General features: G+C 43.9%; 1 protein-coding gene across 1 annotated transcript in view; it reads left to right on the top strand.

The window, feature by feature from the left end:
* The window catches only part of LOC126212940 (uncharacterized), a 483,964-nt gene that overhangs the window by 181,140 nt on the left and 277,751 nt on the right, over window positions 1-25,073 (top strand). The window contains exon 9 of the mRNA XM_049940457.1: window positions 23,090-23,216. Coding sequence (XP_049796414.1) covers window positions 23,090-23,216 — 127 coding nt within the window. The remainder of the gene's footprint in view (window positions 1-23,089; window positions 23,217-25,073) is intronic.

Here is a 25,073-nt window from a genome sequence, read left to right as displayed (position 1 = left end):
CCCACAGCTGCATCATTCCAGCGTCCAAAGAACACTGAAAGTGAAACTTCCTGGCAGATTAAAACTGTGTACCGGACCGAGACTCGAACTCGGTACCTTTGTCTTTCGCGGGCAAGTGCTCTACCAACTGAGCTACCCAAGCACGACTCACGCCCCGTTCTCACAGCTTTACTTCTGCCAGTATCTCGTCTCCTACCTTCCAAACTTTACAGAAGCTCCCCCAGGCTGAGGCTAAGCCATGTCTCCGCAATATCCTTTCTTTCAGGAGTGCTAGTTCTGCAAAGTTCGCAGGAGAGCTTCTGTAAAGTTTGGAAGGTAGGAGACGAGATACTGGCAGAAGTAAAGCTGTGAGCACGGGGCGTGAGTCGTGCTTGGGAAGCTCAGTTGGTAGAGACTTGCCCGCGCATGGCAAAGTAGTAGTAGTAGAGGAGTTTTGGGCGCATGACAGCAAGGTCTTCAGCACCCGTGCAGTAACAAAGTGAGACGGGTGTCAAGAAAAAAACAGAATAGTTATATAAAATGGAACGTTGGTGAGGCTAATCATTCATTGAAAAACATGTGCTCACCCACACCGAAGCGTGGTATGAAGCAGGGCGTCAGCAGTAAAACATGGACAACACAGAAAGAAAATGGTAGAGGGAGCTAAAACAATGGAGCAGATGGAACTAGTTGGCTGACCGCAAGGAAAAAAGGGAAGAGTCAGCCACTCTGAAATACACTAAAACCTCCTGCCTAAAAGTTTAGGCCAGAGTCCAGACACATCACAAAACTTAAAAACCCTAGACACACACGTGTGATCATTAGCTAAAACAGGAGACAGATCCCCATCAACTTGTGCTTCTGCCCTTGCATCACGGTATAAAATGCAGTCTGTTAAAATGTGCCGGACAGAGATGTGCACACCACAAGCATCAAAAACGGAGGATCCTCCCGCCGTAATAAAAAGCTATGTGTGAGAGGACAGTGCCCGATCCAAAGACATGTGAGCAACCGGCAGGAGGAACACCACGGCCGAGTGGTTGACTTTATCAACCGCAGTTTATTGGCTGTCACCGCCAGCCATTCGACCTCCCACAACTCCATGCCCTTCCTGTGGAGTGCAGCAATGACTGACTGCAAGGGGATAGGACACTGGACCACACCTTGCTCACTGCAGGCCTCCTTGGCAGCCCGATCGGCCTGTTCATTGCCCCAGATGCCGACATGACCAGGCACCCAACAGAAGGATACCTCTTTACCCCGCCGTTGGAGCAAGTACAGTTGGTCTTATATCAGCCGGACCATCTCCTCAGTCGGGTACAGGTTCTGCAGTGATTGTAAGGCACTAAGAGAATCGGAGCAGAGAACAAATCCATCGCCCGAACACGATTCATCTGCTCCAGTGCCTTCAGGATCGCGTGGAGCTCCGCTGCGAAAACGGTGTATTCAGCAGGGAGCCGAATCCGGGTAACTTGATCAGGGAACACTACAGAACAGCCAAGGAAATTCTCCTGTTTGGAGTCATCAGTGCAAACGACAGTGAAACCGTGATGAACATCTAAAATGTTAAAAAACAGAGATTGGAATGTAAAATCTGGTGTGCTATCTTTCTTAAAATTGGTCATATCTAAAATAAGTTTGGGTCTCTGGAGGAGCCAAAGTGGAGATCTGCTCCAACCGCGACGTAAAACACGAAGATCAGCCATAGACATCGCAGCGAGGCAATCCTGTGCGCGAATCCCATTGGGCTGCGTCGCACGTTGCCGGTTATGAAATAACTGTGCCAGAGGAGGCTGAGCAACGGTATGGTATGCAGGTGTGTATGGTGTGGACAAAGTTTTATACGCCTGGCATACCGTAAGTAGCCGTCGCCGCATATGAAGTGGCGGTTCACCAGTCTCTGCACAGAGGCTTGGTATGGGGCTAGTTCGGAATGCCCCAGTGGCCAACCGAAGCCCTTCATGGTGAACAACGTCCAACATCTTTAAGTAAGAAGGCCTCGCAGACCCACACACCGTGCACCCATAATCGACCGAGATCGCACAAACTCCCTGTAAAACTGGAGCAGACAAGTCCTGTCAGCACCCCATGTACTGTGGCTAAGACATTTTAAAATACTTAAAGCCTGAAGCGACCGCCGTTTCAGGTCTTTAAGATGAGGTAACCACGTGAGCTTCGAGTAAAAAATGAGCCCCAGAAATTTCACTGTGTCTTTAAAAGTAAGAATAGTGTCCCTCATCCGCAACTCGGGAAAGGTTAAAATTGAACGAGAACAGTTAAAAAGAACACATACAGTCTTCTTGGTGGAAAACTTAAAACCACTCTTCTGCGCCCAGTCATCCTAATGCCTAATCTTAAGTTGCACCTGACGAGTTGTCGTTGCAAGGCTTGAAGAAGAGCAAAACAAAGAGAAATCATCCACAAACAAAGAACACTGAACAGGACTTTTCACTATGGACGTAATGCTATTAATAGAGAGTCACACTTAAAACGCTACCCTGAGGGACACCGTTCTCCTGCTCAAAGCGATCAGACAGGACGTCACCAATTCGGTATATAAAATATCGTGGCGAGAGGAAAGACTGAATAAAAAGAGGAAGACAACCACGAAAACCCCACTCGTGAAGCTACTCCACGATGAGACGCCTCCAAGTGGTATCGTAGGCCTTCTCGATGTCGAAAAATACACCTAGAAGGTGATGACGGCGCAGGATAGCTTGTTGTATAGCCGCCTTCAGGAGGGCAAGATTATCGAAGGTGGAACGAAACCTCCTGAACCCACACTGAAAGCGACTATGGAGTTGCCGGGATTCTAACATCCAGACAAGGCGGCGGTTGACCATCCGCTCCAAGGTCTTTCCTATGCAACTAGTGAGGGCAACACTACGGTAGCTACTTGGGCTCGTGCGGTCTTTCCCAAATTTTAAAAAAGGGATTAAAACTGCCTCAAGCCACGCGTCAGGAAAGTGACCTGACGCCCAAATGGCATTAAAAAGTGCGAGGAGGATTTCTCTGTTGCGCATTGTGAGGTGCCATAGCATACTGTAATGGATCCTGTCGTGACCAGGGGATGTGTCACGAGCTCCAACAATGCAGAATCGAGCTCCCACATAGAAAATGGGCAGTTGTAAACTTCATGAGAGGTGGACTGGAAGTCCAGACTACATCTCTCAGCAACCGCTCTATGGCGCTGGAAACCTGGATCCTGACTGGTTGTTGCAGTAACTGTGGCAAAATACGATGCCATAGTCTGGGCAATGTCTCACGGATCCGTGTGGAGAGTGCCGTTATTCATTACAGCAGCTATGAGGCACCTCCCTCCTCTGCCAGAAATTCTCCTGATGGTCTCCCACACAATGAAACTTTTGGTGGAACGATTAATGGTGTTCAGGAACTTTTGCCACGACCTCTTCTTGCTCTCACGAATAATGCGGCGACATGCCACCCGAAAGGCTGCAAGATTCTCAGCAGTCGGCCGACACTGGAACCGACGCAGAGCCACACGCCTGGTCCTGATTGCAGAGCAGCATTCGGCACTCCACCAAGGGACAGGTGGCCTCTTCCAGTGGCCTGTGGACTGTGGAATGGATGCTGCAGCGGCGAGGTGGACCGTTTCGGTAATATGATCCACCCACGCCTCAACATTCGCACAGTGTTCGAACTGGGACAACTGGCTATAAAATGTCCAGTCGGCTCCACTGAGCACCCATCGTGGTGGTCTTCTTTCGGGACCCACGCGATCTGGCAGGTGAATCCAGATTGGGAAGTGATCACTGCCGTGCAAGTCAGCGACCACTTCCCAATGAGCACTCGTGGCAAGAGCTGCAGATCAAAGCGAGAGATCAATGGCAGAGAACGACCCAGTCACCGTGCAGGTAATTGCAGAGCCCCAAAGCACATTGCGGGCATTAAAATCACCACAAATAATGAATGGCTGGGGGAGCTGTGTAAGAAGGTTGGTGAGGGCCGCTTCATCAAGTGCATCATGTGGGGGCAAATAAAGTGAACATACAGTCAATGGATGACGCACGTGCACGGACACAGCAACGGCCTGTAAAGTCGTCATAAGTGAGAGAGGCGAGGAGTGGTAGTCCGTCCTGACGAAAATACCTACGCCGCCTCTAGCTCTCTCTCCACGCAGGTCGTCCTTTTTGTGGAGCCTATAGCCGCGTAGCTCAGGGGAGTAAGAGGGATGGAAATAAGTCTCCTGGAGACATAGACACAGTGGTCTACCCTGAGATAGTAGACGAAGTTCCTCCACATGCGTCCTGAACCCTTGCACGTTCCACTGAAGTATGGGAGCCATCTATGATGGGGGTAGCACCTTCATCCTGTCTCTCCGACGGGGCGGGGAGACCGCAGCAGGTGGAGGGGCAGGCGTGGTGCGAGATGATTGCCCCACACATACATCGTATTCCATCAACTCTGGGGAAGAGTCAGAAGAAGCCTCACGTAAAACAACATCTGCATGGTCAGACGGTTTACCACAGGATTTGACCCGCTGTTGCTGCTGTACGGGAGCTTTCTGCGGTTTGGTGGGATTTGGGGCAGCTGATGTGGGAGTGGTAATGGCTGTACTGGGCTTCGGAACATCCTCAGCTGTTGGAGGCGCCAGGGGCTGGCCCAAGTTCGCCACTGTACCTTTGTCTGCTGTTCGAATAGGGGCTACTGGCTCTGAAACACTGGCTGCGTTGCAAGTGCACTGAGAGCTGCAGGTATTAGTGCCAACACTCACCACCTCTGTCTGCGCTGAGGCATTGACTTTTGGAGAAGGCTTCTGAACCAGGGATGCAAAAGATGTAGCAAATGTGGGAGGTTGCATCGGCTTATAGATCTTCTTGGCCTCACCATAGGGGATACGCTTGGTTGTTTTTATTTCCTGGTCTTTGCATTCCTCTAAAGATATTCGGCGGTCCCTACTCCAAACAGGGTGGTTCCCAGAGCAATTGACACATTTGGCTGGAGAGGAGCAACCAACTTCTTCATGAGCAGCCTTACCACGGTTGCCACAAGTCGCTTCGCCTTTACAGCCTAAGGTGGTATGCCCAAAACGCCGGCATTTGAAACAGCGCATTGGGGTCGGGAAATAAGGCCTCACACTAAGGCGAAGGAAGCCAGCTATAACATGTTCAGGAAGTTTCGTGCTACTGAAGGTCAGAATAACGGAGTCGGATTTGACAAGATTGCCATCAACCCTCCTCGTGATATGGTGGACATCAACGATACTTTCCGGAGTCCACTCACGTTGCAGTTCTTCATTGGCAATGTCAACTGGATCCCGGCATGTCACAACACCTTTGCTGTAGTTCAAGGTGCTGTGCAGTTCAGTGTCTATGGCATACTCTCCAAGGCATTTAGCAGACTGGAGGTTAGTTGCTTGCTGGGAATTAGAACTTCCCACTAGCAAGGTCCCATTACGTAAGCGCTTCACCGATTTTAAGGAGCCACAGATTCCCTCCAAACCCTTTTGTATATAGAAAGGCGAAACCTTCTCGAAACTACCCTCCTTCCGTTTCACAATGAGAAACACATTCGGGTTACCAGAATGCATTCTGTTACTTAAGACTCGACTTGTCAAAGAAGTGCCGGAGTCAGGGGGACTGACTGCACGAGCCCTCTTAAGAGAATGGGTGTTAGAACCTTCCAGCGGCCCACCCTTTCCGCTGGGAGGAAGAAAAGACGATTTCGAAGGATCCAACTCGGTCCCACGAGCAGCTAGGGAACTAGAAGTCCACCTAGACAGAGCCCCGCGTGCCTAGGTAAGCCTTATACAACTGGGGTGCGGCAGGTGCCCCATAGGTTGCACGCTTGCGACTGTTCCACCCCAACAGCCATGCATCTTATAGGCGCGCAGCACACTGTAAGATTGAGGGTTTTTTGTAGAGGTTTACCTTCCTCGCAATCCAGGCGGTGAAGCCAAGATTACCATTCCCCGCAGCACACAACAGTCCACCGCCGCACCATATGGTGGTCGCTGAAGCATGTCCGGGGGTTATGGTGACAGGAGACTGGCGGCGCTGACCAGTCCCCAGCTCAGGACCCCGCGGTCGCCAAGCCGCGAAAGGCAAAGGTCCCGAGTTCGAGTCTCGATCCGGCACACAGTTTTAATCTGCCAGGAAGTTTCATATCAGCGCACACTCCGCTGCAGAGTGAAAATCTCATTCGGGAAACACTGAAAGTGTACAAGCTGTAGATCGTCCGGCAACTTCAACGTAATGCTCTGCGGATGGGTGGACAATATGCTGAACGCAAGTTAGCAAAAGTGCACTATAGTTTCATTAACAACCAGCGGATTTTCGATGAAGTTCACTTCCACCTCAGTGGCTTTGTCAATGGAGACAATTTTCGCTAATGGTCTGAGCAAAACGCACGTAAGTCACACATGAGGATATTGCACAGCAGCAGGGTTACCGCATTGCGCGCCATATAATCAAGTGGCGTTATATGTCCCTACTTTTTTGAAGATGGTGATTGGTACGCAATATCTTGTGTAAGAGAATGAAACACCTACAGCCATCCTTATGATGTCATTTACTGTGTGGAAACCAGTTTCAACTGTCAAGTTCATGGTTGGAGAGTCATCATCACAGTTACAGATGGTCTGTGTAAACAGTTATAGATGTTGGCCAATGAGGCATGGTGTATATGGATGGTGTTAACCCCTTCAGCATCACCTCAGGCCTGAAGATGTTGGACTGAAGCGCCGAAACTGGTGGCCAGACGATAAAAGACATCATAAGGACTACAGTTGGTGTTTCATTTTCTTACACACACTATGTGATCAAAAGTGTCCGGACACGTGGCTGAAAAAGACTTACAAGTTCGTGGTGCCCTCCATCGGTAATGCTGGAATTCAATATGGTGTTGGCCCACCCTTAGCCTTGATGACAGCTTCCACTCTCGCAGGCATACGTTTAATCAGATGCTGCAACGTTTCTAGGGGAATGGCAGCCCATTCTTCATGGAGTGCTGCACCGAAGAGAGGTATTGATGTCAGTCGGTGAGGCCTGGCACGAAGTCGGTGTTCCAAAACATCCCAAAGGTGTTGTGTAGGATTCAGGTCAGGACTCTGTGCAGGCCAGTCCATTACAGGGATGCTATTGTCATGTAACCACTCCGCCACAGGCCGTGCATTATGAACAGGTGCTCAATCATGTTGAAAGATGCAATCTCCATCCCTTAATTGCTCTTCAACAGTGGGATGCAAGAAGGTGTTTAAAACATCGTAGGCTTGTGTTGTAATAGTGGCACAATTAAGGGTGCAAGACCCCTCCATGAAAAACACGACAACACCGTAACACGACCGCCACTGAATTTTACTATTGGCACTAGACACTCTGGCAGATGACGTTCACCGGGCATTCGCCATACCCACACTCTGCCATCGGATCGCCACGTTGTGTACCGTGGTTCGTCACTCCACACAACGTTTTTCCACTGTCAATCGTCCAGTGTTTACGCTCCTTGCACCAAGCGAGGCGTCGTTTGGCATTTTCCTTCGTGATGTGTATTTTATGAGCAGCTGCTCAACCATCAAATCCAAGTTTTCTCGCCTCTCGACTAACTGTCGTAGTAGTTGCAATGGATCCTGGTGTGGTTTCGAATTCCTGTGTGATGGTCTCGATATATGTCTGCCTATTACACATTACGGCCCTATTCAACTGTCGGTGGTCTCTGTCAGTCAACAGACGAGGTCGACCTGTACACTTTTGTGCTGTACGTGTCCCTTCTCATTTCCACTTCACCATCACAGTGGAAAGAGTAGACCTAGGGCTGTTTAGCAGTATGACACTCAGTCACCTGACCACGTTCGAAGTTCGCGAGTTCTGCAGAACGCCCGATTCTGCTCTTTCACAATGTCTAATAACTACTGAGGTCGCTGATATGGAGTACCTGGCAGTAGTTGGCAGCACAGTGCACCTAATATGAAAAACGTATATTTTTGGGGGTGTCTGGATACTTTTGATTACATAGTTTATGTACCCAGTAGGACAGTTCATAATGGGAGGGATGGTACATGGTAAACATTCACAGCAAAGAAAACTTTAAAGAAAAAAAGGTTACTGCATAATAGGTAAAAAGAAAACCATAGACCTACAAATAGGGAAATGCTTAATGAAATGCGTTTGGCTCTTAAAAGAGCAATGAATGACACTTTCAATGACTCTGGTACCGGAATATTCTCAAATGATCTTGTTCTGTTGTTATCTGTTGTGGCTGTGCCTTCTGTAACGTTTTGTGGTTCTGGCTGGATGAGGACTGGGTGGCCCGTTTCCTCTCTGTACAACACAAGATGCACACGTGGTTACAATACACTTTATTACAGGAATCGATTGAATAACGTGTAGTCTGAATTTCTGTGGTTAACAGCAATCAGATAACATGTACTAATTCCTGAACACTATCCGTGTCTGTATTTGAACTACACTACTGGCCATTAAAATTGTTACACCAAGAAGAAATAAAGATGATAAACGGGTATTCATTGGACAAATATATTATACTAGAACTGACATGTGATTACATTTTCGCGCAGTTTGGGTGCATAGATCCTGAGAAATCAGTACCCATAACAACCACCTCCGGCCGTAATAACGGCCTTGATACGCCTGCAGATTGAGTCAAACAGAGCTTGGATGGTGTGTACAGGTACAGCTGCCCATGCAGGTTCAACACGACACCACAGTTCGTCATTAGTAGTGACTGGTGTATTGTGACGAGCCAGTTGATCGGCCACCATTGACCACACGTTTTCAATTGGTGAGAGATATCGGGAATGTGCTGGCCAGGGCAGGAGTCGAACATTTTCTGTATCCAGAAAGGCCCGTACAGGACGTGCAACATGCGGTCGTGCATTATCGTGTTGAAATGTAGGGTTTCTCAGGGATCGAATGGAGGGTAGAGCCACGGGTCGTAACAAATCTTAAATGTAACGTCCACTGCTGAAATTGCCGTCAATGCGCACAAGAGGTGACCGAGACGTGTAACCAATGGCACCCCATACCATCAAGCAATGTGATACGCCAATATGACGATGACGAATGCACGCTTCCAATGTGCGTTCACCGCGATGTCGCCAAACACGGATTGACCATCGTGATGCTGTAAACAGAACCTGGATTCATCCGAAAAAATGACGTTTGGCATTCGTGCACCCAGGTTCATCGTCGAGTACACCATGGCAGGTGCTCCTGTCTGTAATGCAGCGTCAATGGTAACCGCAGCAATAGTCTACGAGCTCATAGTCCGTGCTACTGCAAACGTCGTCGAACTGTTCCTACAGATGGTTGTCGTCTTGCTAACGTCCCCATCTGCTGACTCTGGGATCGAGACGTGGCTGCACGATCTGTTACAACCATGCGGATATGATGCCTTTCATCTCGACTGCTACTGATACGAGGCCGTTGGCATCCAGCACGGCGTTCCGTATTACCCTCCCGAACCCATTGATTCCATATTCTGCTAACAGTCATTGGATCTCGACCAACGCGAGCAGCAATGTCACGATACGATAAACCGCAATCGCCATAGACTACGATCCGACCTTTATCAAAGTCGGAAACGATGGTACGCATTTCTCCTCCTTACACGAGGCATCACAACAACGTTTCACCAGGCAACGCCTGTCAACTCCTCTTTGTGTATGAGAAATCGGTTGGAAACTTTCCTCATGTCAGCACGTTGTAGGTGTCGCCACCGGCGCCAACCTTGTGTGAATGCTCTGATAAGCTAGTCATTTGCATATCACAGTATCTTCTTCCGATCGGTTAAATTTCGCGTCTCTAGCACGTCATCTTCGTGGTGTAGCAGTTTTAATGGCCAGTAGTGTATACGCGATGACCTCACAGCTAACTATCACTGTGGACTACTGGAGCACAATGCGAGGTAGTGAGGTGCAGTGTGATCTGAGTCGAGATGCGACGCACTTGGGTGCTGAGATTGAGAGCTTGAGGCAGCTCGGTCGGAGGCGGCGGCCGATATGCACGCTGCCCAGGGGGTGTTATCGGCGTGGAGCCTGGGGGCGTGTCTCGGTCTTCTCGACCATAGGCGCGCCTAGTTCAGCAGAGCCTTCTATACAGGGTTTGCTAGTGCCGACCGGTGAGGTGGCGAAGGTGTACGGCAGCACGATATCTAAAGACTGTTTGTTTGTTAGTCAGTTAGTTATGGTCCAGCTCCTAGCAAATGAGGCAGGAAATGAAATTGAGGGTAGAAAAGCAAAGGTTGAAATTTTCAAATAACTTTTTGGGAATTCAGCCAATTAACACTTTCAGCGACCGCCGATATTTCGGCCGGAGAACACCCCGCCATTTTCAAGGCAAACTGCAACGGACAGGCGGCGTACATGCAAATTTAATACCTCGGTTCTCGGACAGAGGCAGGAAAGATAACACACACACACACACACTGAACACTAGTGCCACCAAAGATGACCAAAGTGAGAGCTATCGATAGTGAGACTATGAATTCGCAGGTGAGGCAGCATTGACTCTGTTCCTCTGTTTTTTGACAAGGGAGAGAGCCGGATTCCAAACAGAGTTTAAACAGAAACCTCCATCCCTGTTAACGAGGTTGCTCGCTAATTTAATCTCAACTGCCTCCCTAATGACACTGTCCCAATAGCTGGACGTGCATGCCAATATCTCGGTGTTATTATATAACATGGGGTGACCAGTATCCAAGCAATGTTCGGCAATAGCAGATCTATTTGGCTGCTGTAATCGTGTGTGCCGTTTATGCTCAGTACATCTGTCCTCCACGGTCCTGATAGTTTGACCAATATATGCCATGCCGCAGCTACAAGGAATACGATATACACCTGCCTTACGCAGTCCAAGATCATCCTTAACGGAACTCAAAAGTGCTCTAATTTTAGATGGAGGTCGGAAAACAGATTTCACATCGTATTTCTGTAAAATACCACCGATCTTATTGGACGTGTTTCCTACGTAAAGCAAAAAGGCAGTAGACTTAGGTGTTGACTCAGAATTATCATCAATCACCCGATGTACAGTTGGTCGATAGCGCAACGCACGTTCAATCTGTCTATCACTATAACCATTTTGACGAAATGTAACTTCAAGATGGGACAGCTCAGCTGGCAAAGTCTCAGCGTCAGGAACGACATGTGCCCTGTGTACCAAGGTACGAAGTACCCCTTCAAGCTGAGCCGAATGGTGACAACTATTAGCTTGTAAGTACAAGTCGGTGTGAGTACGTTTCCTGTAGACTGCATGTCCCAATGATCCATCATCCTTCCTCCTAACCAACACGTCGAGAAAGGGAAGGCAACCATCCTCTTCCACCTCCATCGTAAAACGAATGTTCGGGTGGATCGAGTTCAGATGTTCTAGAAAGACATTCAAATTCTCCCTACCGTGAGGCCAAACAACGAAGGTATCGTCAACGTATCTAAAGAAACAGGACCGTGGAGGAGAGATGTACTGAGCATAAACGGCACACACGATTACAGCAGCCAAATAGATCTACTATTGCCGAACATTGCTTGGATACTGGTCACCCCATGTTATATAATAACGCCGAGATATTGGCATGCACGTCCAGCTATTGGGACAGTGTCATTAGGGAGGCAGTTGAGATTAAATTAGTGAGCAACCTCGTTAACAGGGATGGAGGTTTCTGTTTAAACTCTGTTTGGAATCCGGCTCTCTCCCTTGTCAAAAAACAGAGGAACAGAGTCAATGCTGCCTCACCTGCGAATTTATAGTCTCACTATCGATAGCTCTCACTTTGGTCATCTTTGGTGGCACTAGTGTTCAGTGTGTGTGTGTGTGTGTTATCTTTCCTGCTTCTGTCCGAGAACCGAGGTATTAAATTTGCATGTACGCCGCCTGTCCGTTGCAGTTTGCCTTGAAAATGGCGGGGTGTTCTCCCGCCGAAATATCGGCGGTCGCTGAAAGTGTTACCTGGCTGAATTCCCGGAAGTTATTTGAAAGTTGTATACGCCAGGAGAAACTCAGGTCTCACAAAGGTTGAAATGCTTAATTCCGTTTTCAAATGTTCCTTTACGAAGGAAAACCCAACATAATTTAGTCCTCACACGAGTAAAAACAAGTATTAGTGTCAGTGGCATTGAGAAACTGTTGAAATCGTTAAAACTAAACAAAGCTCTTTGGCCCGAGGGAATACCTGTCAGACTCTATACAGACTGTGTAAGCCCCTCTTCCAACTAACCCCTCCTACAAAAAACCGTGCCCAGCTCTTGGAAAGAGGCACAGATGACACCTGTCTACAAGACGGGTAGCAGAAGTGATCCACGAAACTACCGTCCAATATCCTGAGTTCAAACGTAATGAGGTATGTGGAACAGAATGATCTCCTCCATGTCAACCAGCATGGCCCCTGAAAACATCGGTAATGTGAAACCCAACTCGCATTTTTCCCTCGTGTCACACAGAAAGCTTCGGATCAAGCCAATCAGGTAGGTGCAGTATTTCTCGATTTCCGAAAAGCATTTGATTCAGTACCGGTTACGCCTATTGTCAGAAGTACGACAATGTGGCGTATAAGCGGTGTTTGTCAGTGTATCGAGGATTTTTAGTCGGGAGGATGCAGCTTGTTATCTAGGATGGAGACTCTCCGTCAGACCTAGAAGTAACCTCGAGTGTGCCCCAGGGAAGTGCGTTGCATCCCCTTCACTGCAATAATCACAACACATCGTCTATATGACTTTTATCAATACGATTGTTTTTATTAATATCGTCGCATTAGTTTCGTAGGTTTTCACACTAACGTCATGGGGATGGCACAACACTCTGAAAACTTAGTAAAAAATTCTTTCCCAACTGATACACATAAAACAGACAGATGATCAACATACGTATTTTGTCATATTTGGTCACTGTACTAAAGTATGTAGTAGGACAGGTGTTTGTGTCTGGCCTTTTGTCTGATCCCAGTACAGACGGCATTACAAGGGACTATGTTCCTTCGTAACAGACAGGCGAAGAATAGAATTACGCAGCGATTTGTTGTTATAAATGAAGCACGTAAGACAGAACGAAGCTATTTACGTGAACAGTTAATGGTCGGTAACAGTTGCGTTGTCTTAATGCCTCCCACTCTGTGTTACAATTTTTATTTCTGTGTTATAGTTTGTCAATGTGGTAATTATATTTCCTGTTATGGAAATGTTTCCGTAAATGCGAAAAGGATTCCATCAACATCGTATCACTTAAGTTTCCCATGGGGAATTCTGAGATCCATGCAATGAAAGGCTTTGGCAGAATCGTTGAGCACGCCACATGGAGCTACAAGGAGCGCCGTGTTATGGTAGTTAAGAGCCTGATCTCACGTTTAGGACGTTTCAAACATTTTCGGTCGTGAGGATTTACGTTTTCATGTTTTCCCTGATTTGATTACGCCGGGATGATTTCTCTCTTAACGTTTTCATTTATTCGTTCTTGTCCTACTCCTCATCTTCGGCAGAACGTTAAGGTCTAATATTCGGTAGTGCCCTCCAGACAAATTTTCTTGTTTATTCCTTGGCAGAACCTTGTTGTGAAGTCATTTATGACTTTCTCTGAAGAAACAAGGAAGATGTAGTTGTCCAAGAGGGTCAAAGAGTTCTTATCCTAAAACTTTCCTAATATTCTTTTCTTTGCTACTTTTCTAAAATTTATTCAAGAAACTGACAAAATCGTTGTTGTTGTTGTTGTTATAGTCCTCAGTCCGAAGACTGGTTTGATGCAGCTGTACACGCTACCGTAGCCTCTGCAATCTTCTCCATTTCTGCATAGCCACTGCAACTCACATCCATCTGGACCTGATTACTGTACTCGTCCCCCTGGCAGATTAAGTTTGGAAGGTAGGAGACGAGGTACTGGCAGAAATAAAGCTGTGAGGACGGGGCGTGAGTCGTGCTCGGGTAGCTCAGTTGGAAGAGCACTTGCCCGCGAAAGCAAAGGTCCCGAGTTCGAGTCTCGGTCCGGCACACAGTTTTAATCTGCCAGGAAGTTTCATATCAGCGCACACTCCGCTGTAGAGTGAAAATTTCATTCTAGAAACAACCCCCAGGCAGTGGCTAAGCCATGTCTCCGCAATATCCTTCCTTTCAGGAGTGCTAGTTCTGCAAGGTTCGCAGGAGAGCTTCTGTTAAGTTTGGAAGGTAGGAGACGAGGTACTGGCAGAAGTAAAGCTGTAAGGACGGGGCGTGTGTCGTGGTCGGGTAGCTCAGTTGGTAGAGCACTTGCCCGCTAAAAGGCAAAGGTCCCGAGTTCGAGTCTCGGTCCGACACACAGTTTGAATCTGCCAGGAAGTTTCATATCAGCGCACACTCCGCTGTAGAGTGAAAATTTCATTCTAGAAGGTAAGCCATGTTTTGTTGGTATGAGTGTACTCGACGTGTCTAGAGAGTTAATGTGCGACCTGTACCACAACATGATGAAGGTAAAATACGGAGAAAAAACTGAACTTAGTTACCAAGGCACTGGCAGCATCATCTAAAACAAAGAGTCTGAAGATTTCTACGATGACATGAACTGATTATCGAAAAATGTGACACAAGTGACTATCAAACAGAGAGTATTTACTGTGTACCACCAGTGAACAAGAAAGTTGTAGGAAAGATGAAGGATCAGTGCAATGGAACAATAATGGAAGAATTTTTTTGTATGAGAGCAAAAATGTATGTTAGTAAAGTTGATAGCAAGAAAGAAAGAAAAATCGAAAGGAGTCAAAACATGTGTAATGAAGGATATAATGTGGCTTCAAGAGTGCAAAGATTGTTCATCGACGTTGAAAAATAAAGAACGATGAACCTGGTACGAAGATACGTGATAGGAATGAAGTCGTCTCAAATTAGTGAATAAACAAGCGTTGATTCCTCACAACAACAAGATATTGTCCTGAAAAATATGATAGATATACTCCCGTACGAGCACTACTTACCCAATTACGTTGTTTGTAATACTCATAAACTGCACGAATTTCGTCGTCATCGGGATTAAACAAATGAAAATCGTGTTAATCACTCAACTGATTATAAAGGCAGACACTTCATCTTTATCAGGGTAACACACGGTTACAAAACAAGAAAGGGCAGGTATTCTTACCTCACGTTTACTCATTTATGTAGAAAAAGATCTTGAAGCAATTCGACTTTAAATATACCAAGGCTTTTTTCTACATAAATGGTGGTGACATAAAGACTAATTCACGGTTATAAGGAGAAGTCACTCGATGACTTTCAACCACATATGTAAATGATGGAGAAACATTATAACACAGGCAAAGAATGTCATAAAATATCTAAATAATAAAGAATCTCACCAACAAAGAACTCTGAGTGTTATATTCCGTGGGGGATGACGAAAGAGAAGAAAGCAACAAAAAATATATAGTAAGTGCCAAGAAATTAAACTTGTGACTGCGTTTTTATAAATCTATTAGCTATGGATAAACGTGCAAACAGATGTAAAATTTGTCATCGACAACATAGGAGTAACACTGACATAAATGTAATGTGTGTGTGTGGGTGAGGGGGGCCTGCAGACATGAAAAGACATGAACTAACGGCAAAACACATAAAAATAATGGAAATGTAAGAGCCAGAGGAAGCAGGCTTAAGACTGGACAGAGTCGAAAGATTACTTCAGAAGTCACTTCGTACAGAAAATTCTTAAAAAATTTCACTGAAAATTCTGTGTCGAGCGTCGTATATCAAATTTTATCTTGCCATATATGATTATATAGACATGTGCATCATTCGGAATTTTACCGTTGAACGTTGCACACAGCTTCATTGTCATATTTTGCGTTGTCAATGCAGTTATGATTACTGACATGTCTAAGACAAAGATGGAATAATTTCGGACGAAACTGAATAGATTTAAATTAACGTCACCCCTCACCTGTGCCGCACATTTAAAAGCAGGAAAAGCACCGTAAGCTTTCAGAAAGTCGCCAGGTGGGTCAGGTTTCCACATTTATTGAGGAAAAACTTCGTTTCCCCCATTCGTCAGGTAAGCGTTCTGAAACTGGACGTGATCGAACAGGGCAGAGTCAGCCAACTGATTATTTTTGCAATTAGTTTGGAACAGAACGAAAATTAGGTGAGGCATGCCAAACTCCGAGGAAATGTAGTAATTTGTGACATCTATCTCGAAATTTCTTTTGCTGCTCTGTCCGGCCATCTCGACGGTCTGTGCTTCAAAGAATTAAATGGGAATATTCAGATTTTAGGCCTTTCTTGTAGTAGTTCGAGCAAATATTCTGGTTCGTATCTAGCTGCAGTAGCACGGATTGCCACACTCTCCACAACAATTTTGCCTACCTTTGGAAGCATACCTACTATTTCAACAACGGCGTCATTTCGATCAGGCTAACGAAGAATGGCATCGCTTGCACCTCAACTTCATGTGAAACACACTATTAGGTTGCCTTCTTACGTCACTATCACTTCTTTATGTATAAGCTTTGAAGAACCCGCCAAGAACATCAAATGGAAAAAGTACTTAATCTTTCTTACTTTTCATCTTCCCGTTGTTGAGGATGTGACCTTTCATAGCTGTCTCATCGGCAAGAGACGAAGTCAAGCGTAACGAGGCTGATGAAAAGAACGGATGATCCTTGTTGGGAGTATTTAGTTTGTTTTTCATCTTCTCGATTCCTGGGGACGAACAGAACTGACAGCTATCGATCTTGTTCCCTCTGAAACGCTCTACAACCTATGGTTCTTTCAGTTTATTCAGGTCCAATGTCTTTAAATTCCTACCTTTTGCAGTTTCTTCAATTTCAGTATATACTTCATAACCAATAAATTGTGGTAAGAGCCACGTCTGCCACTGTAAATTTCAAACCTGGTTCCGAAATCTCTGTCTTACCATTATACAATCTATCTGAAACCTTCCAGGCCGGCTGGGGTAGCCGAGCGGTTATTGGCGCTACAGTCTGGAACTGCGCGACCGCTACGGTCGCAGGTTCGAATCCTGCCTCGGGCATGGATGTGTGTGATGTCCTTAGGTTAATTATGTTTAAGTCGTTCTAAGTTCTAGGGGACTGATGACATCAGAAGCTAAGTGCCACAGTGCTCAGAGCCATTTGAACCATTTTTGAACCTTCTAGTGTCTCGAAGCCTCTTGCATGTATACAGCCTTCTTTCATGTTTCTTAAAACAAGTATTAGTTATGATTGAGTTATGCTCTGTGCAGAATTCTACCAGGCGGCTTCATCTTTCATTTCTTACTCCTAGTCCACATTCACCTACTACTTCTCATTCTCTATCTTCTGCTATGACATTTTCCTCTCCCTTAACTATCTCAATAATTTCTTTTATCGCACATAAATTCCTTGAATCTGTTTATCATCTGCGGAGCTAGTTGGCATATAAACGTGTAGTACTGTGGTAGGCGTGGGCTTCGTGTCTACCTTGGTTACACTAATGTGTTCACTATGCTTTTCGTAGTAGCTTATCCACATTCCTATATTTTTTATTCATTATTAAACCTACTCGTGCATTATCCATACTTGATTATATTTCTATAATCCTGTATTCACCTGAACAGAAGTCTTGTTCCTCCTGCCACCGTACTTCACTAATTCCCAGTATATCTAACATTAGCCCATCCATTTCCCTTTTTAAATTTTCTAACCTACCTGCCCGATTAAGGAATCTTACATTCCACGCTATGATCTGTAGAACGCCAGTTTTGTTTCTGCTGATAACGACGTCCTCTGAGTAGTCTTCGCCTGGAGATCCGAATGGGGGCTATTTTACCTCCGGTATATTTTACCCACGAGGACAAAATCATCATTTAACAATACAGTGAAGCTGCATACTCTGGGGGAAAATTAGGGCTTGTTTCCCACTGCTTTCAGCCGTTCGCAGTGCCAGCACAGAAATTGTGTTTTGGTTAGTGTTACAAAGCCTGATCAGTCAATCATCCAGACTGTTGCCCCTGCAGCTACTGAAAAGGCTACTGCCCCTCTTGAGGAGCACCACGTGTGTCTGACATCTCAACAGATACCCCTCCATTGTGGTTGCACTTATGGCACAGCTATCTGTATTGCTGAGGCACGCAAGCCTTCCCACCAACAGCAAGGTCCATGGTTCATGGGTGGTGCCCAAGAACATTTATTTGGTAGGAGAAATGGTTGACCTTTTCTTCCCAAGAGTGATGGTTGATCAAAGTGTGGATCATTCGTTCAAATGCTGATGAGAAAATGGGTGAAGGCGTCATAAATATTTACACAGACAAAGCAGTCGAGTACATCTGGATGAATGATGTACATCAGTTACGTGATAGATTAATGAGTATCCATGGTGAGGAGATGGAAGGCAACAAATATTTTAACAATGAAAATATTGGTAGTAAAACAGATTTTGTGGAATAAATACAGTAACTTATTCATCAACATTAGCAGGAGTCAGATATTTGAACAATCTTCCGCATACATTCCGCTAAAGTGAAAAGTATGGTAAAGGCTTGGTGAAAACAATGATCAACGAACTTGCGTTCGAAAGGCATCTACCAGGACACATTTATTGTGGTTCAGGAACAAAACTGGATGAAAGACTGGCTCGAGGAAACAAGGAATTAATCCGTTGTATGAAGTAGGCAAAAGACGTGACATAGTCTACAGATACCACAGAGGTCTAGATAAAACACGTAGAGCTGGCAAAGAACGTCAGTCGGCTCCAAAGGGACAAATGCAAGCAGAAGATGCTGCATTTGTTTAAAAATTGCCTGCAATGACAGTAAGAGAAATAGTGTATGGAAAAGGAAAACTAGGCATGGCTTGGATGAGGTTCATAAAAAATGGTTTATCTTTTTTGTCTGCGTAAATGAACAATTTTACGATTGACTACAGTGTTCTGCCGAGTGGGGAGACTAAACGCAACAACTATCAGCTACACAGCAATCACGAGTTTTTGACTGACTCGCAACGAACGAGGAAAGACAAGCAAAATACTGGTGTAAACCTACTCATAACTCTAGGCATACGTCTCGTAAAACATTGTTGAATATCTTATGAAAAAGAAGTAAGGGTCAGGACTACCACAACATAAAGGAGGATTTCTACCAATTTTACTTGCTGCACCAGGAGTAATTGGTTCACTCTCTGGTGGCGTTGTTGCCATTGCAAAATGTAATCACGACAAAACAAAAGAACGATGCAGTATTGGAAGAACAGAAGGGACACAACCATGCAATAGAGAATAAGGGAGCTACAAAGCTCGACCAAATTTTAACCTACCAAAGTTGGCAAAACAGTTGAAAATCAGCCACTTTCGTGGTAGCTGCTTGATCGGTGAACTAACCAGTCAACCAAAAAGTGTTGTGTGTGGAGCGCTAAATTTAGACACTTCTGTTAACGTTGACACACACTTGGCGCGTTACCACAATGACAACGAGAAGGAGTTTGTCTTCGATTTATTTGGTGGTAACACCAAGACAACTGGCTGACGACGTAGGTCAACATGAACTATACTACTATGTCGAGAGAGTATTTAACTTTGATGAAGTGACTTGGAGGTCTTCGTAAAGTATGTAAGACAAAGAAAAGTAAATTTGTTAAAAAAAATTGTAGCCGCTAGAGAGGTAGTGAATGTTCGTGAAGAAACCACCAACGAACTACAGAAACCTTGGGAAATTTTTTTAAAAGAAGTGGTGTCATCCAACTTTTGATATACGATTGATGGCTAGCTGACGTAATAGAAATGGACTCTGGTACTTTGAAATCCATTTCAAAAATGAACAAAAGAACCAAATGTTTATTGACTGTCATCAATGTCTTCTCACATTTTGCATCGGCCATCGCATGTAACGACAAATATGTGGAGGATGCCTTCGGAAAAAAATATGCAGACAGAAACGGTAAAAATTTTTACAACAAACAATTTTGAAAAGTGGCGAAGAAACGTGATATCAACCGGTACTCAACATTTTGAGAGACGAATGCATCTTTTGTCGAAGGATTTAACAGAACACCGATGGAAGAAAATGTGGAAAGAGTTTTCTGTTCAAGGTAACTACAAATCGATTGGACTGGTTGAAAAGTTGGTTGATGAGTACAATAACTGGATGCTTTCAACGGTAAAGATGGAGCGAACAGATGTAACCAAAGAAGATGAGAAGGAACTACTGAAGGCAGTTCATGTGGAAGATGCCAAGCCTAAATGTAATGTGAGCAATAAAGTGAGAATCAGCAAATTTAAAAATTTTACAAAAGGGCTACAAAGTCAACTAGTCAACAGAATTTCTTATGGTTGATCGAGCTGTTTTCTCTAAGCCAGTTTCATACAAGCTGAATACCTTGTAGGGGAAGGAAGGAAAGAAATTTTTAATGAACATCAGCTACAGAAGATGAAGTTTCCACACGTATAGTCTGTTTAGAAACTCTTGAGGAAGAAGGATGACAAAGTGTATGTGAAATTCCTGGGTTTTTTATGACTAAACAAAAGTTGGGTGTGAACAGAAAAATTTATTGTATAGAAAATTTTTTCTAAGTAAATGAAAGGCCTGGTACTTACGGAAAGAAGTAGAAATGTGTTGGAATGATCAAGATGGATGGTTCGAGTTAATGTATGAACTTTCAACGGTAAAGATGAAGCCAACAGATGTAACCAAAGAAAATGAGAAGAAACTACTGAAGGCAGTTCATGTTGAAGATGCCAAGCCTAAATGTAAGGTGAGCAATAAAGTGAGAATCAGCAAATTTAAAAATTTGAAGCGTTCTAGTTTCTTCAGATCACAGCGATATAACGTCCAGGTTTCGCAACCATGTAGCATGGTGGAAATGACTACAGCTTTGTACACCATCAGTTTGGTGTACAGTGTTAGGTCTTTATTCAGGAAGACACGCTTTGTAAGACGTCCAAATGCTACATGGACAGCACGTAATCTGTACAGCGAAGTGAGCACAGGTAAAAGGCCACGAGGTGCCCCTCTCAAACGTTATAAGGATCAGTACAAGAAAAATCTTAAAAACTTGAACATCGATCCGAGTAACTGGTCCACAATAGCAGAAGACCGAAGTCGCTGGCGCTCAGTTACCTCAAATGCTCTTCAAAACTTTGAGCTGGAACGTCGAAGAATGGAGGATGACAAACGCTGGAGATGTAAACTCCTCCAGGCTCAGTCACGTCCTCCACCTTCCATCAGCTGTAATGTCTGTGGACGCCTTTTCCACTCTAGGATTGGTTTGCTAAGCCATCAACGACACTTCCACGCCTGAACCGTGACAAAGGAAATCTCAGGAGAGAAATGAAAACTCGGATACGAGTATCAGCCGACGACGACGACGATGAACATTTCAAGATTATGATTGGGAGAGAACTACCATCGATGTTGAAAGAGAAAAAAAAGCAGCAGAAAAAGCTCAGCAGCCAATGATGATGAAGAAGCTCGAAGTGATAAGCAGGATACAGTTTGACTATTTTTCCTCCATTAATGTGGTTTTCCTCATTTCTGTGAAATTTTCTATTTTTGGTAAAGAAATCGTAATTTCATGCTGTTTTCATGCCAGTTTTGCTCTTTGTCCTCTGATTTTGTTGGTTTTGATTCCTCAGGAGGACACACAACAACTGTTTTAATCAATGCCAAGACGAATAACTGCTTGCATAAAGGCCACATATGGACCAACGCGTTATTCACTAGCCCAGTTTGTGGGGCTCTTTCTCTTTAAAAATTGTAGTCATTTGTTTGCCTGTATTTGTACATGTGTCTACTAATTTCCGTCCTATGGGATTAATTCCTTCGTAAACCTTCTTTTTTGTTTTTAGTTCCTTAGTATATATTGAACAAATTAACTTATTTTCAGTCATAGACGGGCACTGCTACGGCATGTGTAGTTCTATCACTACTGTATACGTAAACAAGGTGGGAAATGGATCTTGAACCACTGAGTTGTTACAAAACAGCTCAAGGAAATCTCTATGAAGTCAGCACTTGCTTCTAATAGTCTGCTAGAAAGACAATTGTAGAAACGTTCGTTAAGACCAGGAAAACTGATAGATATGCATAAGTTGCCTGAAACAATAGTACAAGTAGCTTCAGAACTGACACCACCTTCCAGAAAATTCATTAATTTTATTACATATGTAATGAACTGGTACTACACTATATTATGGTGCTAGCTGCCTTAGCAGCATGTGTGTTCATAATGCACAGTCGAGTAGTAGTATTCTTTCATAGTCTGTGAGCGGAGACAAATAATTATTGAACATTAAAGGCCATTAGAACTTGTTATGAAGTTAAGGTACTGCAGCATGGGGATTTCTTATGTCCAGAAAAGCATTTACTCATAACAACAATATATGCCAAGGAATGCAGTTCCTACAAGTCAGCCATAATGCAACAAAGAGCAGAATCTAGAAGTAGTACAGAATGAGATAAGGGAATAGACCTTTATTCAGTATGACTGGAAGAACATTTGTGAATGGAGAAATAGCCATATGATTATGATCGACGATTAACATGAAATATGTACCATAAAAGACGTGCTTTCAGTTGGATGTATCGAATAATTATGTGAAGAACAGCGAAAAATAAAATAGTGTGTGGCTAGGAGGAAGATAAAAAATAATGTAGACTGTAACCTCATGTTCAGTCTGTGCAGTGTCACTGAGTTGGAAAGATAATAGTAGTACACACTAAATTAAATACATGTATAAAAGTACAAGAAAGGCGTTTAAAAGTTTGTAAGTATCTAATTATTTTAATTCCATTATTCACATACAGTAATGATAAGAATCTTAGGAATAAAGAACTTTAATTTGTATTTGGAAACATTGTTGTTGCTAGAGATTGCATTTTTGTGAGTAAATATTATAGATGTGTCCTCCAACACTTCTTTGAGAGACAATTTTATTTCCGAGCTGTATCTTATGTGTTACTTATTTAGTCTTTTCTGCATTAATTCGTTAAGTTTTGTGCTCTCCATATTTAACTACTTCACAGTTGTTCTTGATGAGTACTCTGTTTGCTAGTAATAGTTTTCCTTCTTTTTTCTCTGCTTTAGTGTAATAGGTCTCCTTATGTAGAGGATTATTTACAATGTGCTAAATTCAGTTCAAAATTCGCATTCATTGTTACAGTATTGAGATTTTGTAGTATTTATGCTCATAGGAGGTACTGTTTTATGTTGATAGCACCCTGACGGGAAGTGGCGAAGAGATATTTTCCGAATTCCATATGACCGAGGAAATCATGAAGTAAAATTCCAGTTCCACGGAGAAGGTACTAAGGTTTACAACATTGGAAGGTGCCTTAACCTTGGTATGTACTTTCTATCTCATTACATGATTTTCAACATTTCTTTCAAAACATGTGTTAACTGCAAGTACCTACTGGTCCTACAGTTTGGAAAATTCTTTATAACAGCAATACGAAAATAAATTTATATCATGCGGGTGCCAGACTGGTTCAAGCCTTTCTACTTGGCACCACTTTGATGGCTTGTTATGTAGTCTAAAAGGCATCCCAATACTGACCTTTCCAGGTGGTCCCTGGGAACCAAACACTTGGCCTCCACGTTACTGGCCACCAACGCCCCTGGTTCTCATAGTTTTCCCCTTTACACTCACCTTCTGAAACAAAAATTCTACTTTTGTCCCCCTCCCGCCCCATTTTTCTTTCCTTCTTCAACACTTCTCATACTTTGCACAAACATATCCCATGATATCCACTTAGTTCTGTCTGATTATTGTAACTATCAATTACAATAATAATAATAACAATAATAGTAATGATTATTATTATTATTATTGTAACAGTAATGATTAATAGGGAAGCTGCTTCGATCATATCAAATTTTAATATTTTTGAAATTATCATACACTTCTATTATTCAAAGGAACTGAAAGTTAACAAATCTTTTTTAAAAAAACTTAGTTCACAAATAAGTTAGTTGTTTACAGTTTGTTTCCATTTATCCATTTATATGGACTTTAATTCATTACGAATTCTTTCGTATTTGAAAGATACCAATGTGCAAATGAGATAGAACAATAATCAAATTTTAAATACCCATTTAGAAACTGTTTTATTCAGACTGATCATCTGGAAAGAAAATAAAAAAGTGCACAAATGCACATGGTTCAAAATTTGGAAAATTTTGACATGTGCACTTTTAGTGTGAAGTGGCGCTTGAATATGTGAATAAAGCAGGTCCAGTCTTCGTTGGATGTTTGAAACAGTGACTTGTAATCCCCTTTACATCTGCAGCTGAGACCGAAATTCCGTCTTCATTAATACCATAGTGGAAAATGTTGAATCTCACAAGTAAGTCGACATGAAGGGCTATCACACGTCCAGTATATTTCTTGCTGAATTGGGATATTCATTCCGAGTCTGCACCCAAAACTTTTCGAGAGACTTCTATTTAAATTCATTTCGAAGAGTGCAGAAATGCATTAACTTCTCCTGTTCCACTGTTCATAAGTGGTCCATCGTATCGAAAGCGTTGTGGATTGAATCATACTCAAATGAAGAATTCGGAAATTTATAATGGAATTGCTGAGTAAGGCCACAACCATACCCTACACTAATGGTACTAATTTTCCCTACATCCACACTATTTTCCTCCGCGACCTCACTGAGACAAGAAAACATCTTGCAGTTACTGTTCTCAATGTTATTCATCTTGCGGTGCTGAAGTGATACACTATGGGATCAAAAGTATCCGGATACCCCGTAAAACATGCGAGTTTCATATCAGGTGCATTGTACTGCCAGCTACCGCCAGGTACTCCATATCAGCGACCTCAGTAGTCATTAGGCATCGTGAGAGCAGAGTTGTGCGCTACACGGAACTCACAGACTTCGAACGTGTCAGGTGATTGGGTGTCACTTGTGTCATACGTCTGTACGTGAGATTTCCACACTCCTAAATATCTCTAGGTCAACTGTTTCCGATACGATAGTGAAGTGGAGATTTGAAAGGACACATACAGCACAAAAGCTTACAGGCCGATCTCGTCTGTTGACTGACAGAGACCGCCGACAGTTGAAGAGTGTCGTAATGTGTAATGGGCAGACATCTATCCAGACCAACACACAGTAATTCCAAACTGCATCAGAATCCACTGCAAGTACTATGGCAGTTAGGCGGGAGGTAAGAAAACTTGGATATCA

This window comes from Schistocerca nitens, chromosome 11 (assembly GCF_023898315.1).
Source record: "Schistocerca nitens isolate TAMUIC-IGC-003100 chromosome 11, iqSchNite1.1, whole genome shotgun sequence".
In the NCBI taxonomy this organism is placed as follows: Eukaryota; Metazoa; Arthropoda; class Insecta; order Orthoptera; family Acrididae; genus Schistocerca; species Schistocerca nitens.
This window is presented reverse-complemented; position numbering and strand designations above follow the sequence as displayed.